The sequence below is a fragment of the Salvia miltiorrhiza genome, chromosome 5 (genome assembly GCF_028751815.1).
Source record: "Salvia miltiorrhiza cultivar Shanhuang (shh) chromosome 5, IMPLAD_Smil_shh, whole genome shotgun sequence".
In the NCBI taxonomy this organism is placed as follows: Eukaryota; Viridiplantae; Streptophyta; class Magnoliopsida; order Lamiales; family Lamiaceae; genus Salvia; species Salvia miltiorrhiza.
The window spans coordinates 9,839,387-9,858,250 of record NC_080391.1 but is presented as its reverse complement, the minus strand read 5'-3'; the positions used below and the strand labels follow the sequence as shown (position 1 = coordinate 9,858,250).

General features: G+C 37.4%; 3 protein-coding genes across 5 annotated transcripts; 2 read left to right on the top strand and 1 right to left on the bottom strand.

The window, feature by feature from the left end:
* On the bottom strand, positions 1 to 3,629 carry LOC130985873 (transcription termination factor MTERF6, chloroplastic/mitochondrial). Of its 2 annotated transcripts, none has more exons than XM_057909035.1 (7): positions 2,901 to 3,629; positions 2,648 to 2,785; positions 2,292 to 2,537; positions 1,784 to 1,897; positions 1,492 to 1,674; positions 474 to 691; positions 1 to 382 (listed from the first exon to the last, which is right to left on the bottom strand). In XM_057909035.1, exons 1-7 carry the CDS (start codon positions 3,492 to 3,494, stop codon positions 55 to 57), a joined length of 1,821 nt encoding a protein of 606 aa, XP_057765018.1. In that variant the 5' UTR covers positions 3,495 to 3,629; the 3' UTR covers positions 1 to 54. The 2 variants fall into 2 exon arrangements, with proteins under 2 accessions (XP_057765018.1, XP_057765019.1); XM_057909036.1 differs by having other exon boundaries at positions 2,648 to 2,750.
* Positions 3,630 to 10,410: 6,781 nt separating this feature from the next.
* On the top strand, positions 10,411 to 15,434 carry LOC130985870 (uncharacterized). Of its 2 annotated transcripts, XM_057909032.1 has the most exons (9): positions 10,411 to 11,165; positions 12,359 to 12,603; positions 12,847 to 12,931; positions 13,049 to 13,234; positions 13,310 to 13,477; positions 13,565 to 13,756; positions 14,335 to 14,506; positions 14,863 to 15,034; positions 15,134 to 15,434. In XM_057909032.1, exons 1-9 carry the CDS (start codon positions 10,833 to 10,835, stop codon positions 15,225 to 15,227), a joined length of 1,647 nt encoding a protein of 548 aa, XP_057765015.1. In that variant the 5' UTR covers positions 10,411 to 10,832; the 3' UTR covers positions 15,228 to 15,434. The 2 variants fall into 2 exon arrangements, with proteins under 2 accessions (XP_057765015.1, XP_057765016.1); XM_057909033.1 differs by lacking the exon at positions 10,411 to 11,165 and having other exon boundaries at positions 12,463 to 12,603; positions 12,847 to 12,956.
* Positions 15,435 to 16,955: 1,521 nt separating this feature from the next.
* On the top strand, positions 16,956 to 18,330 carry LOC130985871 (acyl-CoA--sterol O-acyltransferase 1-like). The gene has a single exon (XM_057909034.1). It carries the CDS (start codon positions 16,977 to 16,979, stop codon positions 18,174 to 18,176), a length of 1,200 nt encoding a protein of 399 aa, XP_057765017.1. The 5' UTR covers positions 16,956 to 16,976; the 3' UTR covers positions 18,177 to 18,330.
* The last annotated feature ends 534 nt before the right edge of the window (positions 18,331 to 18,864 follow it).

Below are 18,864 nucleotides of genomic sequence, written 5' to 3'. Positions count from 1 at the left end.
TAGACTAAGTGATCATTTAGTAAACTACAAAAAAACTTCAACTCTACAAAGTTTTCAAGCGGGAGGAACAAGCACCTCTCCTTCACCTATATATTCAACTGCAAATTCCCAATCATTTTTGCCCAACATCTCTTTCAATGAAATATCAATATTCCTACTTTTCAGAACCCAATACCTCGGCTTTATCTTCTTCTCCAATGAGTAGCTGAAGTATCTCGGGTAATCAACCACGTCGCTAACGGGCCTTTCCATGGCATTCACTAGGAACTCGAATTTAGGTCTCAAGACTTCATCAATGCCGTAGCCGAGTAAAGGAGAGAATCTACGTACCATGAAGCTGATATCCTTCTTTGATAATCCGATCTCCATTAGGTACCTCATCCTGCCAAGAAGATACAAATCCTAAGCATTCATTTCTTTTGTTTCCTTTTATGGTATGGTAGTAATAGTTCAAGTATCGTTGTATTCTTTACCTAGGGAGTAAAGCTCTGTCGACATCACAAACAAAGAGTTCTGGGTATTTTCTGATAACTCGTGGGATGTGAGCTTTGGAAATCCCAATGATAGAGAGAAACTGCAACTTCTTCTCCAGCGTTTTGTCTATACTTGCAGCAAAAATTTCAGGGCAACGACTAAGCATCCTAGCAATAGCATCCTCGTCCATTCCCAAATCTTTGAAGAAGGATACCACCTGAATGCAGGAAGAAAAAGTTTAAAGAATGTGTATGGGCAAAATGAAAGAAATGATGCAAAAAACAGTGCTCTGTATGACTTCAGAAAATTGCTTGTTGCAAGAAATAATAAAACTCATCACCAAAATACCATGTTTTCATGTTTTTGCGATATGATTGCAAAATTTAAAGGGTTAATCATATTTTGTAATGCTTTCTATTAAAAACTCCCAACATCAGAAAAGTTTGATTTATGTCCCCCTTTATAGAATCTAGCAACAAAATGATGAGTCACTTGTCCGGATTCTGAGGTGGATTTTTTTTCAAATCACCAACCAAATTACGTTGTTTCACAGAAAAATAGAAGAAAAGAAAATAAAATAAAAATTCCACCTAAGAAGAGAGATAACTTAGCAAAAGGGAGAGAGCAGAACTATAAAGAGAAAGAGCACAACTCAACGAACAGAACTCAAGAACAGAGAGAGCTGAGTTGGAGAGAGAGAGCATAACTCAGAACTGAAACAACATCATTTGGTGGGTGAGGTGGAAAATAAATCAATTTTTTTTCCAAAAGTTGAAGTTTTTTAATAGAAAATGTTAGTTGGGGACCTGTTTTGGAAAGCGCTGTAAATTGGGGATGCAAAGCATGATTAACCCAAGTTTAAAATGAGAAAAATGGTTTGCAACACAAGATCAGGAATCCATTTGACTAATAAAGATGCAACAGCCATCAAAACCATTTGCAAAGACTAGCAAAACAAAGTGCAATAAAGAAATCTTTCAATATAATTAAGATGTAAAAAATATTTATGGAACCGACCTGAAGAAAATCCTGAGGCTTGCGAAGTAATAGCTGAGGACTTGTAGCAATGACATGACCTAACTTCTTACTTTTAATGTCTATTTCATTAAATTCTTCCACTATCAACTTCAGCTTATTAACTGAACAGCCCAAAATATGTGGCCACTTTTTGATTGCTCGAGAGGAACACATTCTTGGAACCTAATGAGCATTCAATAAAAACATCGTATCAATTTATTAGCATCAGATATAAATCAATTCTACACCAAAGACGAGATGCAAGAATCAAGCATCTGAACTCCACCAATACCTTCTCTTCATCAAAGAAATCAAGGATTTTCTCGAAGTTCTCTAGGATGCTAGCAGAAAGAATCCACGGGTACTTAACAAGCATCTTCCCAAGATCATTACCCTTCACACCAATCTACAAGGCAAATATATCATTAATGGCCAATCGTGAGCCGCCATATAAAATGTATAAAAATTACACTAGCAATACAGCAACGTACTCAACGAGATGGGAATCACTAAAGTTTTACAGATGGTAAAAATATCAACATCCATGGTTGTCCATGGTTTTAGAACTTTGCAAATCACTTTGAACGGAAGTCATGGGACATCATTGGCTCGTACAAGAACAAACTCAAACAGCAAACTCAGATGGTGTTTGGCTGAGCTTATTAGCTCCTTAAAACAGCTTATAAATTGTTTAGGAGCTTTTAAGCTCTTGAGACATCTTATAAGCTGTTGGAGTTTATGATAGGCTTAGCTAAACATCCCCTTAAAGAGACATGAAAGAAGCACATGGCAGATTGTACCTTCTCAAAGGACCTCAATCTTGGCTTGATGTCTTTGTCAATGTCATAGGTCAGAACAGGCGGGAACAACAATAGTATGTTTCTTATGCATCCTTTAGGAACCTCAATCACTTCAAAAAACAACACGATTGGCTTCACACAAGATTCTAGAGGCAGGACGAGAAGGCGGGGAAAAGATTCAATGAGATACCGGAAAGAAGTACTCTCCGAACCCAAAAGATTCAAACCCCCACGCCTCGCTTGAATCTACACAAGTAAAAGGGCAGATAAATACACAAACTATGGAGGAAAGCAACCAAATTTTTCACATAATAGAGATTCAACATCAACTGCACAAACAATCTATGATCTTTAACCTTTTCAAAAAATGCTAAAGTTTGCTGCAAATCCTCATCAACAGAAATAGAGAGATGCGCCATCATTCGCCGCGCATTTTTCCCAATGAGCTCACCATCATCACTGCCAGAAAATAATATTTCCTTCATATACTTAACCTATAATAATAACAGTAATTAACAAGAGCACAAAATCAGGAAGGAAAAAAAAGACAAAGTTTGATCGCTACTTTTTTTTCTGGATGAAAATATTAAACAGGATTCAATCAAACACCTTGTGAATGAGGCGAGGAAGCGCATTGGACTTGGAAGAAGAGAGATATCGCGCTAAGCGAGAAGCCGAGGAGAGAGAAAGGCCAATGCTATCCAAGAAGGGGAGAACGCCCTTATCCCCTTTCTGCTCCGCCATTTGAGATACTTTCTTCCTGAATTCCACAGCGCCTCCGTCGCTCTTTGTCCCCGGACTGGCGGCGGTGGCGGCCAACGAATTCCAATCGTCGAGGTCATCTACGCCGTCAATCAGCGTGTTCAAATAATTAGGGCAATTTGAGGAAATGCATAACGCGTCTTCTCGCGAAGCTCCGAATTTTTCCAGATACTCAATAATGGCTTTCCGCGCTTCTCCGACGCGATTTTCGTTGGTTTCTAGATCGGAATCGTTTTCCTGTGAGGCGGAGGCAAAGCCCCTGGGCTTTCTGCGCTCGTTTTGGAGAGAGATTGAGTGAGGGGGGAAGGAAACGGATATGGATGTTTTGCTAGGTTTTGGTGAGATTAAGAAATTTGGTTCAAGAGCATGGGGCCGCCTGCACGGGAAGGGAGTGGAGCGAGAAGAGGAGAAATGTCGGTGGAGGAGTGGCGGCGCCGCCATGGCGTTGAGCTCGTAATCATATCATGCTCCTGAAACAGTGTGTAAGTGCTAGTGGAAACGGGCGAAACGACGCCGTCTCACAGAAGAATTATTTGGGCTTCTTTTTCTATGGCATATAATGGGCTGAAATATTTAAGCTCACATCTCAAATTTGGTTGTTTTATTAAGGCTCAAATCATGTTAACTGAACATGACCCATTCCAACTGTAGCAAAGCAACTTGTGGGGCAGCTAGAAACATTAAATACTCCCTCCCTCCATGAAAGAACTTTCTAGAAGAGAGTGGCACGGATTTTAAGAAAAAATATTATGAAGTGTATTGAGAATGAATAAAAGGTACTTGAGTGTATTGAGAGTGATGAAAAAGTGCTATACTAGTAATTAATATTGAGAGTTGTTAAAAGTGATAAGTAAGAGTAATTATAAGTGGTGGGGGTAGTCCAAAAATAGGTAGGAAATTTTTTTGTAGACGTCTCAAAAAGGAAAGATAAGAAGTTCTTTCGTGGACGGATGAAGTAGAAACTAAATCAACTATAGTCATACAATTAAAAAAAACATATCCCATGCTCCATCTATATAGTTCTATAAAAACTTGCGTACACCTGGATATACGGTACACCCGGGTGATAAACACTCATTTTGCATGGTTTTTATGGTTTATGTTCTGCGGTTTAAGTCGATTTTACGCCCGTTTTATTATCATTTGGAGTTCATTGACTATTATTTCATGATTTCACAGTCGGGTGTAGTTTTGACTGTTTGGATGCAGAAATGAGTGATACTGGAGCATGGAGTGTAAGGAACATGTTAAAGAGAAGAGTTTTGAGAGAATCGAGCCCAAAAATCGATAAAAGAAGAAGATTCTGAAGTCGGGACGAAAAGGGGCATTTCGGTGGTCAAAGGAGTTGACCGCCGAATTTGGGCGTTTTGAAGAGCAAAAACGGCGACCAACTCGGCGATCGCCGAGTTGGCCACCGAAATCCCTGGATTGGAATTATGCTAGGAGGAGAAAAAACGGCGATCGCCATTTTTGGGCGATTTTTAGGCCAAATTCGGCGACCGCCGAACGGGCCACCGTTTTGGTCGCGCATTTTTGAAGCCTCCGCGTTTTTACGTTTTTCAATGTTATTTTCGGTTTTTAAACTCTTGTTTTACCCTAAGACTATAAATAGGTCCTCTTTTGACCTATCTAGGGTTCCCAGACTTATTATTTCAGTTTTCTAGCTTTAGAATATTATTGCTTTCCAGTTTTCAAGGCTTAGATCAAGATTGAAGATTCAAGCCGCTACAATCATTCTTATTCGGTTTTTATACAATTTAGTTTATACAATTGCGTTCTTTTTAATTATGTTTATGTTTTATTTTATGATGTCTGGCTAATTCGCTAATCTGAACCTAAGGTTTGTACATAGCTGATTAATTATGTGTTTTTGATTTATTGATATCAATTTGCCTTCCAACTTGTGATTCATGATTCCTGGTGCTTAATTTCTTGTGAATTATTTGGCCAATAATTTACATGTCTAGCTGTTCAGTTTGAGTCTTGAATGCGATAATTGTTCAGCCGATTCAGGAATGCATGTTATAGTAGTAGCCTTGACACTTGAATGAGATAGGTGAAACTGTAGGGAGCTATTCTTTGTGTACGTTTGGGAGTTAATTTATTCCTTGGAATCTTGAATGTGAATGGGGGTAAATTAATCTACTTTCATAGGTGTTCGTTAGAGAAGCTTATGAATAGTTCTGTGATTAGAGATGGCAATTATACCCGCGGGTTCGGGTACCCGCGGGTAGCCGACCCTAATGGGGCGGGGATGGGGCCAATACTTTCGGGGTCGGGGCGGGGACGGGTATGAAAAGTTAAACCCGAGTCGGGTTCGGGGCGGGGCCGGGTATATAGATCCCCACCCCGAACCCGCCCCGAATAATATATATTTAGTATATTTTAAATTATTTTTTATTATTAATGAAATATATTAGTATTAATATTATATTAAAATTCAAATTTATGATATATAACATTTTTCTCATTCTTTATATAACATAATTCATCCACCCTTTTTCATCCATTTTTCAATGTGGGACATTATTTCTCTTCAACTCTCCCACACTTCTCACCACTTTTGTCCCACATTGAAAATGTAAAGAATAGAGGAGGAAAGTTGGCTTTATAAATAAGATTTCCTACACAAGACTTAACTTCATTAACTTTGCTATATTTTTTCTTTATTGTATAAGGAAAAAAAGCAATTTTTAATAAAAGTTTAAATGAATTTGAAATAAAAATTAAGTTAAAATTTTTACAAATTTTAACTTTAATTTAAATTTAAATCTTGCGGGTACCCGACGGGTATTCGTCCCCCATTGGATAATACCCGCCCCGATTTAAACGGGTATGGAGGCGGGGCCGGGGATGAATTTCTTAGGCGGGTACGGGGATGGGAAAGCAATACTCGGCCCCGCCCCGCCCCGTTGCCATCCCTATCTGTGATCTCTCATAAGGGTTGAATTAAATTGGTAATTGAATCAATATATTAAATATATGTAGTTAATTAGTAACAGTACATCCCTAGGGTCAGAGTTTTCTTTCTATTTGATTTAGTTATCATTGTTTCTCTGTTATTTAGATTTTTTTTTTTTTATTTTGTCAACTTCAGTTTTTGATTCACCTTCCTATTTTGTTTTGCTTGTTTACTGTGAGAGTTTATTTAGGAAATAGATAGAGTAATTTCGTTTTACAGTCTCTGTGGATACGATACTCGATTGCTACATTTGTGCTATAATTACACCGTTTTAGTTACGGTTTAGTTGCTAAGTAAATTAGTGATCACCGGGTCATACCCGACCCGAATCCTGACCTGAATTCGACCCAACTGGACTATCCTACCCGAATGTCAAGTGTTAGTGTCATTTGTAAAATAAAACAGTGTTAGTGTTATTTTCGAAATAATGTCATTTGTAAAATAAAATAGTATTAGTGTTAATGTCATTTCAAGAAAAAATGGATCAGGATAGTCCAACTGGATTAGGATCCGGGTCGGGTACAACCCGTGTGTATGGTACACCCGGGTGTACAGGAGACCACCTTTTTATTGACAAGGAGCAAGGTTCTACTTGTTTTTAGACACGAGTACTATTATGTCTATTCATGTGATACACGATGAACATTAAAATTAATAATATATTTAAATAAATAAATATTAAATATTAAATAAAATCAAAATAGAACAAATATAAAATATACTTTAAAAATAAAATAAAATAATTCACATCAATTACTCAATGAAATTTTGAATTTGAAAATGTAAATTATCAACTTTGTAAAAAGTGTAATGATAATTATAATTATTAAATAAATTTTAAAATTATTCTATAATGAAAATTAGCATTACGCAGTATTGTTATAGAATATTAGGCGTCATAATAACTAAATAAATATTTCCATACATAAACATAAATAAAAAGTTGTAAAATTTTAATGAATAGAGAGACAATAAATATTTTAAAATTTAAAATTTTCATAACTTAGTTGTTTTAAATTCATTATTCCATTCATAAATCAATTCCATCCACATCTAATTTCATTCATATATACTTCCTCCGTTCCATGAAGCATGACCCAGTTATTTTCGGCACGAAAATTAAGAAATTGGTATTTTGTGTGTTAAGTGTGGTAGGTAAAAAAGTGAAAAGGTGAATAAAGGGTAATTTTTTTCCCATTTTTAGAAACAGATCAAGCTTCGTGGGACAAACCAAAAAGGAAACTGGGTCATGCTTCGTAGGACGGAGGGAGTACCATTTATCACCTTATAAGCTCAACCAAACACCATCTAATCTAAATAATATTTATGTTGGAGTTTAATAAACAAACTATATATAAATAGAGATCAACTATGTTACGTCCTTTTATCTATATAATGCGGACATTACCAAGCCTCGTCATAATGATGATAATCTATATAGAGTTAAGTATCAAATATACCCCTAACATAAACATCCTTATCACGTCCAGTCCCGTATACTAGACATTAGATTAATCAAGCTCCCGATATTCGAAATTTGATACAATTAACCCCTTCCACTAAATGGCTGTATAACTCCGTTAAGTATTTTAATTTTTTTTTCGCAAGTAGGTGAGATCCACCACCAATTTAGGTGCAATTAAGCCCTTCTACCATCAATTTAGGTGCAATTAATCCATTCCCACCTTTTCTTCTTCGCCAAGCTCATCGGAAAATACCTTGCGGTCATGCTCTGCCTCTTCCCGCTCGCGGACGAGTGTGACCGGTATTGTCCCAATATCTCTGATCAATGGAGACACGCGTAGCCATCGTTGACGTCGGAATCAACAGCCTCCTCGCCTACAAATACGAGGCGGCCAAAGGCTTCACTCCGATGGTTTTCGAAGAGCAAGATCACGTCGGTGGGCTATGGAATCACACTATTGAATCCACCAGGCTCCAGAATGCCAGGGCTACATTCGAATTCTCTAATTCCCATGGCCTTGTACCATTGAAGATATGTTTCCCACAAACTTCCAAGTCGTGGAATATCTGCAATCATATGCTCAAAATTTTGGGTTATTACCAAACATGAGATTCAACTCCAAAGTGATGAACATCGATTATGTGGGAGAACTTGAGGAGAAGATGCAGTCGTGAGAATTGTAGGGTGCAACGGGAAAGGCTTTTGGATGCGGTTGTGGGAGTTGTCGTTGGTGATGGTGATGTTGCTCTCCCGCCCAGTCGCCATGGTTACATGGCAATTTCCGGCTAGCTTGGCGAAGAAGAAAGAGTGGAATGACTTAATTGCACATAAATTGGTGGTGGTGGGGGGGGGGGCTTAATTGCATCTAAATTGGTGGTGGATCCATCATTTATGGCGAAGCAGTCATAAGTTATTATATCGCCACTGAGGGAGGGGGATGGATGACGAGGGAGTGGGATTTACCTTGCCGTCGAGAAGCCCACTGCTCGCATAGATCATCGCGACGGGAGACGACAATAAGAAAATAGAACAGTGAGGGGGCGATAATTTTTAGACACATCGATAGGGGAGGCAAGGATTAACCCATCCTTCGCCGCCAAGCTTGTCGTCTGCTATGAGAACGGGACGTTCCATCCTGCATCAAATGCACTACATGAGATTTGTTGCGATCGTGCCACGTGTAAAGTGAGTAAAGTAATATTTTTGCTTTTCTTTTAATGTGGTAAATGAGTTTACCATAGTCACAATTTTCAACCATGGTGTGACACGCATTTCGAGATCTGCATTTATTTATTTATTTTGTTTTTCTGATTTATTTTGTCCAATAACGATTTTAAATACACGTTTTTAAGTACCCGCTTTTGTGAATAAAAAATTAACAGTTATGATAATTATTTCTTTAGTACATATTAATAAATTATTTAACAATAATTGTCAATTTACATTATTTTAATAAATTAAATAAAATGAATAAATATTTAATGTTTTGTTTAAAATTGTATTAACAGTGTGTTGACGTGCCTAATATCTAATTATGTTGAATTTCTATCTATTAATTAAATAAATAGGTGTACATAAGTTTTATTATAAAACTTATAATTATAATAATTTCATGATTATCGCAATATGCCTATTCTATAGAAGTAATATGTTGCATGATTACGAATCAAAAATGACTTTCGACTTCTATATATACATATAACATGATTACCTCTATATTAGATAAAGAAAATTTCAAACTATATCATGTTACAGCCTTTGACCGACTATCATACAAGTAACCTATAACATTGTTACTTCTACATTAGACTAAATACAACCTACCAAACTAAATCATCATTTATGCAGAAGTTATACTATCCAAAAAAATACAAATAGTATTAACTATGAAATTAATAGTGGTAAGCAAAGGTAAATTAAGAGTTGAAGGTAAATTTTATTTATAATAAAACGTTTAATCAAAACAAACAACCCACAACATTCAACAATTGGTAAATCTAGACTATAAGTTATTTAACACAACAACAAAGACAAACACCGAATACCAATTTAAAATTCAGATTCAAAATTAAACTGCATCAGATGGCAACGTAAGCAAAACTAAGCAAAAAACCATACCTTAGTCTCCTACACAAAAACGTAAAATCACTCCTATATACTCCCTCCGTCCGCCAAAAGTATGGCAACGTTCGCAAAGATTATACCACTTTCCTTTTAAGGCAATGGTCCCACCATCCACTTTTATATTTTATCCTTACAAACACTCTTTATTTAGAAAAAACTCACCCCAAATTCAATCTCAACCACACACCTTATAAAGTGGTGGGACCTTTTCTCCACTACATCAAAATCATCATCAATTTTATTAAATCCCGTGTTCAATCAAAGTGTCATACTTTTGGCGGACGGAGGGAGTATAAATCAATAACACGCTTTTGTTCATCGTCTGCATCGCGCCCCTTATCACAACTAGCGTTCAGAGATGAATTTCTAGACATTAAATTTATTACAATATTTAAAATAAAATGGTGTCAACTCCAAGACAAACGTCGGGAACTTTTTTTAAGCCATTTCGAAAAATAAACACAGCTTCAAGTAACCCTCCACTAGATGAGCCCAGATCCACTTTCGCCGACGTATTTTCGGCGTCAACACGTTCATCAAAACCCAACATAAGAATTTCCCCGAATGTTGGGGAATTTTTTTTTCCCACCACTTTTGAAAATCCAAGCACCAATCGACTCACTATGATGAATACAACCAGAAGATGATTTCACCGACACGTTTTAATCTGTAAAATGAAAATTCGGCTTCAAATCAAGGTTTTGCATCGTTTTGCATTGCACAACGTGAAAAGTCAGACGAAAGAACAGTGGATTCCCTGTTAAACCATGGTTACAATTATATTATTGCTTTATTTGATGCACGAAGGAATTTTCGTATGAGAACGAAGAAAGAGATTAGAGTTTCTTTCAAAGCCACGTGAAAAAAAATCGAGAGATATAGAGAATAGGGGATTTTCAAAAAGGATGTGAGAAGATTCGAGAGAGAGAGAGAGGAGAGAGATTAGTCAAAATGGTGAGAAATGGCATTAGGATTTCGAGGTCTGTGGGCTGCTAATTGGCTTATTATTATATGGTTTAAGTTTTTTTTTTTGTCTAATTTATTTTATACGAAATTGGTTAATTTAATTAGAATAATTTAAAATAAAATATTAATCAAATTAACTGAGATGGGGTGTGATAGTAATTACTAATAGATGTCGGTAATGTATTCAGCATAAGATAATAAAGGTAATACTTCACGGTTTGGGAAAATTCTCTCTGCGCCAGGATCTGAAACCCTAGAAGCAATGAAAACAGCAAGAGAAGAATCCGAGAATGCTGCTAACGAAGAGGGCGCGCCGAAGAGGCAGAAGCTACTCGATCAATCTTCGCCGCAGCTTGCCTTCGAAAACCCGCTCCTTCCGCTGGCTTCTTACGAAGATGATGAGGAAGAAGTGGAGGATAGGAGAGATGGTGGTAGGGGTAGAGATGTATATGATGGCAAAAGAGAAGGCCTAAATGGGCATACTGAAGATGAAGATGAAGATGATGACGAAGAAAGTAAAACAGGACAGGGACGACGCAATCGGTTGATTGAAGTAAGAAGGGACTGCCCGTATCTCGATACTGTTAATAGACAGGTATTTCTCTATTCAAAGATCGAGTTCATTGTTTATCAAATTTTTCATGGTTTTTGCTTTTATGCGGCAACGATTTTTAATTGTATGCTGGTGTAATCGATGGTTCTTTCTGATACTCTGTTTTGATTTTGTTTTCGTCATTGTATTATCAGCTTTAAGTGACTGCTCACTATGGCCTCATTATTTGCTATATTTTTAAGTGGATGAGATATGTATAAGAAGTCTAACACACATATTCAGAATACTGTTTGAATGACCTCACATCAATGATAAATCTATCTTCTCATGCAATATACAGAAATTGTTAACAACTACTCTTGCTTTGGTAGTTTGTGGTGCGAGACTACTTTTTAAGCTCCAACAACTTATAAGATGTTTCATGAGATTATAATATGTAATGTCTCAAGAGCTTATACGTTTTTAAAGGGCTTGGATAATTTAGCTTATAACCTAGGGATAGAATTGTGAGTTTGAGAGAGAAAATCCTAGTTAGATACGGAATATCGAATGGAAATGTAATTGAAAGGATATATAATTGAATTAACAAACCACATCAGAATTATTATTTTGAAAATAATTGTTGCTTATAAGATTATGAAAAAACGAGTTGGGGCTGTGGAACTTATTTTTTGGGGAGCTTATAAGTCGTTAGAGCTTATTTTTGGGGAGCTTATTTTTAGGAGTTTATTTTGCCAAACACTTCTCAAGAGCTTATAAGCTCAAACGCCCTCTAAGAGTCTAAGACCAAAAGATGCTATCTAAACATTGGTATGTACCCAATACAAACTACTTCCTCCGTCCCTCAAACATCTTCCTCTCTTTTTCTATTTTGGGCCGTCTCCAAAACATCTTACTAAGCATTCACTATTACTCTTACAATCTTCACTTTTGTTGGACCCATTCTCCACTCATCAAATACACTACTAACTTTTATTAAAACCCGTGCCACGGTGCCACCCTCCCTTAGGAAGATATTGGGGGACAGGGGGAGTAGTATTTTCTAATTAAAACCATTAAATCTGATGATGTGCTCTCTCACATCTTAATCATTGATTTGTCATTATCTTGATCCACCCGTACTCTTATCATAATTTAAGTTGTATTCATCTTCTCCATTCTTGCTAATACAATTTTTTAACAGCTAATACTTTCCTTGTGCACATTTTGATTTCTGAATCCATGTTGCATTTCAGGTTTTAGATTTTGATTTCGAGAAATTTTGCTCAGTATCACTTTCAAACTTGAATGTCTACGCATGTTTGGTGTGTGGGAAGTATTTCCAGGGAAGAGGACCGAAATCTCACGCATATACTCATAGTCTTGAAGCTGGCCACCATGTCTACATTAATCTCTGTACAGAGAAAGTTTACTGTCTTCCTGATGGATATGAAGTCATTGATCCATCATTGGATGACATTCGCCATGTACTAAACCCAAGGCATGTCCATTGTTTCTTTGTTCGATTATATGTTTTTAGCTTTTTCACTTTCCCTTGCAATGACCCTTCTACTTGATTCTTATGGAGACTCGAAGAGGGAACATTTTTTAGTGTCCAGGGCTGTTATTGTGTAATATTTGCATTTTTGTTCAATTTATGCTGTCATTTTATTGTTTTAGGTATGTCTTGCTTCATCCTGTTAAGTTCTGTGTGAATTTATCCCTTGATCTTTTGTTCGTACAGGTTTTCGAGAGAAAGTGTTATTCAGATTGACCAGAATCGTCAATGGTCCAGGGCGCTTGATGGTTCTGATTATCTTCCCGGAATGGTTTTTGATTGAGCCTTTTCTTTGGGTGTTACAGCTGTCTCTATTCCAAGATTCTTCTTGTCTTGTGTGCTGAAATATACTAATTATGTCAGTCTTTTCTGTTTGAAATGTTTGTAGGTGGGGTTAAATAATATCAAAGAGACTGATTTTGTCAATGTTACCATTCAATCTTTGATGCGTGTTACTCCCTTGAGGAACTTCTTTCTTATTCCCGAGAACTATTCCCATTGCAAATCCCAACTTGTTCTCCGATTTGGAGAGCTCACTCGAAAGATCTGGCATGCAAGGAACTTTAAAGGACAGGTTGAATCTTAAATCTAATTATAAGTTCTTCATTGGTTCTTGACCTTTATATTCTGATGCTGAAAGGTTTTTCAGGTCAGTCCGCATGAATTTCTCCAGGCAGTTATGAAGGCTAGTGGGAAAACATACCGAATAGGTGCTCAATCAGATCCTGTTAGATTTATTTCATGGCTTCTTCAAACGTTGCATCGGGATCTGAGAAGATCTAAAAAGGGCAGCAGCATCATTCACCAGTGCTTTCAGGTCTCCCCTCCCCCTCTTTCTATGTATATGTTCTTTTTTCTCTTGTTGTTCTCTCACTAAATCTTTTGTGCATGTGTGTCTCTATAGGGTGAGCTGGAGGTTGTCAAGGAGATCCATAGCAAGCATATAGGAGAGAAAAAAGAGAATGGGGAGAATGGAGATGATGGTGGAAGTGAAGTAATCATGGAGACAAGCAAAATGCCGTTCTTAATGCTTGGGTTGGACTTGCCACCACCTCCACTGTTTAAGGACATTATGGAGAAGAACATTATTCCGCAGGTGTGTTTATATTCTTAAAACTTGGAATTTACTAGTTGTTCCTTAACAAACTTGTTGATTTAAATACTTGTTCCCGATATGGAGACTATTTGACATGTTCAAGTTTTGGATGGATAGCTAGGAATTTATATGCTAGGATAACATTTTCTTCAATTTTTTTGGTAGGGGAAACAAATATTTTAGGAGACTTGAATTTGAGACTTTTGGCCTTAGGCATTAATAACTCTACCATTAGGCCAACACTCACACACAATATTTTCTTCATTTTTTTAATCGTTTCAGTATCCTCAGAAAAAGGCTAGACATATGATATTTTTCCTTTTAGATTGTCGATTAATGAAATTGCTTGCTGTTTCCTTCACAATGATCACTAGTTTTTGGGGTCCGAATGCTGCTGCCTTTAGTTTTTGGTGAGCATAAGGATTATACTAGGTGTTAGCTTTTCATATTTGGTCATATTCTGGATTGAGCAACATTAAAATCAATGTGGCAAGTTAAGGGAAATACCACTCTGCATGACTGTCTTATTGGACATTAATTTGATATATCCTCTTCCTTGAATTTATGAATATGTCTAGGTTCCACTTTTCAACATACTCAAGAAGTTTGATGGTGAAACTGTGACTGAAGTGGTTCGGCCTGATACAGCAAGGATGAGATATCGTGTGACGAAATTGCCGCAGTATCTTATTCTTCACATGCTTCGGTTTACAAGAAACAACTTTTTTGTTGAGAAAAATCCTACACTGGGTAAGTAATTATTACCTGTTGTCGAGTAGCTATTGCTGGATCAATTGCAGAGTTCTCTCTCTAGTGTGTAGACAGGACATGCATTTTGATTCTCTGATGTACATCTATCTCGTGTAGAAGTTACCTAATTGAATGTACTATAAATATATGTGTGTGTATAAATGGAATTTCACTGTGCCATGGCACATATAGGATTGCAGATATTAGATATTGACCGACACGTAACTGACAGTTACCAAATTGCGTATTACTGCTTAGGTAGCTACAAATAGATGTTTGTTGTTTTTTGCTTTGAAACACTATGTCCTATTAGTTGCTTGACTTTGTTTCTTTATCTGGACTATTTTTTGGCGCAGTTAATTTCCCTGTGAAGAATCTGGAACTGAAAGATTACATTCCCCTTCCTGCGCCGAAGGATAATGAGAAATTGCGATCGAAGTACGACTTGATTGCAAATATTGTTCACGACGGTAAACCAGGTGGAGGATCATATAGAGTATTTGTGCAGCGAAAGTCAGAAGAACTATGGTATATAGTTGAATGGCTTTTGGGGTGTAATATAGTTTAGAGTTGAGAGTCAGATGTATCCCCTTATGCTTGCGCTTAATCGATCTCCTTGTTTACTAGGTATGAGATGCAGGACCTCCATGTGTCAGAGACATTGCCACAGATGGTCGCCCTCTCGGAGGCGTACATGCAGATATATGAGCAGCAGCAGTAGAAGATTATTAGAGATACTGAGAAAAAGGAAATCATTAAATATCTGAATTTTGTCATCGGCATGAAGCCGTATTATGGTGTATCTGGTTTCGAATTTGTTCACCTTATTGGCTATTGAAGCTTCGGAGATGGTGGCATCTTGATGTTGTGATATGCCTCCAACAAGACTAACTACACCAGAAATCGATGGTTTGGTAGTTGCAGGGGATAATTGTAAGAGTTTTGATATGGAGAATGTAATCGTTTTGATTGGTTGTATTTCATAATGCCAACCTATGTACACCTCTTATTGTATCTGCAAACTAGTATGACATGACATTTTAAATTATATTATTCCAATGCTAATGATAAAATCATAGTTATCTTGAAAAAATTATCAACTAGTTTAAGTAAAATATATACGAGTGCTTTTTCTTACAAGTTTCCCCATGGAAGTATATAGGTGTTTTACAGCTAGTATACATGTGTATACAGTATTAAATAGTGGGGGAGCTGCATCAACCCAATAGATTAAAGGGGGAAAATTTTCGCCTTCTAAATATTTGCAAAATTTTCTTGTGTTATGATCTCTGCAACATAAAATAATTAGTTACCACTTTGGACATTTGGCTCTAATAAAAATGGAACCTAGGCACGCATGATCGAATTATTATTAAATTACGTTTTATAAAGAAAAGAAAGAAAAAAAGAAAAAAAGAAAAAAATCCAAGCAACCATTGAAAGCACATGAACACAAATTAAGGGTCAAATCTCATCAAAATCTCTTTTAAGAGAAAACCCTACGGGAAAAACTCTAAAATATGATTAAATTAATATGCTTATAGATTGAGAGAGTATAATGCGATTATAACTTCTAAACTATCACATGTAAATTTCTTCTTGTAAAATAAAGTATATGTATATGAACCAACCAAACAACAAAAATAAGACTAACGATTCTTTAAATATTTGTTTATCCAACAAAAAAAAATTACTGATTTATGTATGACACAAATTTTAGCATAAACAAAAGTTTGTTACTCCCTCCGTCCCGCGAATCTTGACACGTTTGGGTTCGACACGGGAATTAAGGAGTTGTAGATTAGTATTTTAAGTGTGTAATTAATAAAGTATAAAATTGATAAAGTAGGAGAGAGAATGTAATAAAAGTGATAAAGTAGGAGAGATAATATAATAAAGGTGATAAAGTAGGAGAGAGAATGTAATAATTATTACCCAAAAAGGAAACGTGTCAAGACTTGGGGGACGACCCAAAAAGGAAAACGTGTCAAGATTCGTGGGACGGAGGGAGTACAAAATATAACTTTCTCAAAAGTCCCGATTAAAAATAGAAAAAGGAAAAAAAAAAGGCAAAATCAAATTACAAACCTACCATAATTTTAGTACTAGTACGTAAAATATATTTTTCCCGTAAATCGAATAAAAAATGTATACAACTAAAAGCAACAATAAATTAAACTATAAGGGTGTGTTTATTTTGAAATATTAATCTTGATAGATAAAAATAATAAGGTTAATCCCTTGTTTACTATGATGAATTAAAACTTTTTGAGATATCTCAAGGCCTTTGATTAAATCTATCATTCAAGTTAATTTTGTTTGATTCTCATCCCATGAAAATAGTGAGATTTGAGAAATCCTACTCTTCAATATAAAAATACTCAAGCATGCATCTTATCAAACATGCATAAAGACTAAAGAGTAAACGCCCCATAGAAAAATATATTTCAACACCTTCCTCACAAGTCGGATGTTCACATGTCATCATGCGGTTGGCATGGGATGCATATTATATAAAACTATTCCTTTTCAAATCCTAGAAATAAGATTGCACGTTTTTGATCCACACAACCAAAAAAATCAAATGGAGATGGAGGGAGAGTTGAAGAAGGTGTTAAAATATTGGATGGAAGGAGAAATCACCAGTTTCGTCAAGGTATGGCTGTCGGCTTATCTCTCTCTAACCTACTGTTACATCGCCGCCAAGATGTTCCGGAGCGCCGCCGCCAGACTCGCCGCCTTCCTCCCAGTGGTGTGCCTCCTCCTCGTCCTCCCTCTCCAGCTCCACTCCATGCACCTAGTGGGCACCACCGCCTTCTTCCTCGCCTGGCTCGCCACCTTCAAACTCCTCTTGCTCGCCTTCCACCAAGGCCCTCTCTCCACTCCCTCTCTCTCTCTTCTAAGATTTCTTGCTGTTGCTTGTCTTCCGATCAAACTCCGTCAAGACGACGCAAAGAAAAAGGACTCCGGAAAAGGCCCCAAATCACTGTTAAATTACGGTGTTAAGGGAGTTTTGTTTGGTTTACTGCTTAAGATATACGATTACGAAGATCACATCCATCCCTATGTAATAATGGTGCTGTACAGTTTCCATGTGTATCTGTCCTTGGAGCTGATACTGGCGACCGCGGCGGCGACGGCGCGCGGATTGCTCGGCGCGGAGCTGGAGCCGCAGTTCAACGAGCCGTACCTGTCGACGTCGCTGCAGGATTTCTGGGGGCGGCGGTGGAACCTCATGGTAACGCGTATACTGCGGCCCGCGGTATACCTCCCCGTGCTGGGGTGGTCGGCGGGGATCGTGGGGAGGAAGTGGGCCCCGCTGCCAGCTGTCATGTCGGCCTTCGCTGTATCGGGATTTATGCACGAGCTGATATTCTACTATTTCGGGCGCGTGAAGCCCACGTGGGAGATCACTTGTTTCTTCCTGCTGCACGGCTCGTGTTTGGCGGCGGAGATTGTTGTGAAGAAGGCGGTCAACGGCCGGTGGCGGTTGCCTTGGGCGGTGGGGACGGTGCTGACCGCTTCATTCGTGTTGGTTACGGGGCTCTGGCTGTTTTTCCCGCCGATGCTGCGGTGTAAAGGGGATGAGAGGGGACTTGCAGAGGTAGCGGCCGTCGGCGCCTTTCTCAAGGATGTTGTTCGAGCTATGATTATCACGGTCAACCCGTAGACCCACATTTTCCGCCAATCTCTCTCTATTTTTTCTATAAGACCAGTCAAAATCTTGTCTCTCGTTTGCTGATGCAGACACAATAAAATTAAAATCGTATTATTAGGTCTGACTTTACTTTGAATCAAGCAAGCCTTGTTATCGGGTTATCTATAATGACTCCATCATTTGTGCCTCTCATTTTAAAAGAGAAATATTTTTACGATATAATGGAATTTAAAATAAATTAAGAAAGTAAAATATTTCGAGGGATGAGGAACTTGTTTTCTTATTCCCGACAACTATTCCCATTGCAAATCCCAACTTGTTCTGATTATAAAATAAGATCCGGCATGCAAGGAACTTTTTTTCATGGCTTCTTTGCATGGGGATCTGAGAAGGGCATGCAGCCCCTTAACCTCCTTTTTCTATGTATGATGTTCTTTTTTGTCAAGGAGATCCATTATCCATATAGGAGAGAAAAAAGAGAATGGTGGAAGTGAAGTAATGATGGAGCTAGACAAGCAAAATGCGTTGTTCTTGATGCTTGGGTTCAGCTCCACTGTTTAAGGACATTATTATTCCGCAGGTGTACGTGTTTATATTCTTAAAAGATGGAATTATTAGTTGCTTATGTGTTCCTGATATGGAGACTATTTGACATGTTCCCTTATGCTTACGCTTAATCGATCTCCTTGTTTACTAGGTA

Bases quoted from the DNA above. Each gene is read 5' to 3' on its own strand.
- LOC130985871 (XM_057909034.1), top strand. From the start codon at position 16,977: ATGTTCACATGTCATCATGCGGTTGGCATGGGATGCATATTATATAAA.
- LOC130985870 (XM_057909032.1), top strand. From the start codon at position 10,833: ATGAAAACAGCAAGAGAAGAATCCGAGAATGCTGCTAACGAAGAGGGC. The intron at 12,604-12,846 runs GCATGTCCATTG...TTGTTCGTACAG, and splicing joins CGCCATGTACTAAACCCAAG to GTTTTCGAGAGAAAGTGTTA. The intron at 12,932-13,048 runs GTTTTTGATTGA...AAATGTTTGTAG, and splicing joins CTGATTATCTTCCCGGAATG to GTGGGGTTAAATAATATCAA.
- LOC130985873 (XM_057909035.1), bottom strand. From the start codon at position 3,494: ATGGCGGCGCCGCCACTCCTCCACCGACATTTCTCCTCTTCTCGCTCC. The intron at 2,786-2,900 runs GTGTTTGATTGA...TTATTATTATAG, and splicing joins TTCCTCGCCTCATTCACAAG to GTTAAGTATATGAAGGAAAT. The intron at 1,898-2,291 runs GTACAATCTGCC...TTTGCCTTGTAG, and splicing joins GATTGAGGTCCTTTGAGAAG to ATTGGTGTGAAGGGTAATGA.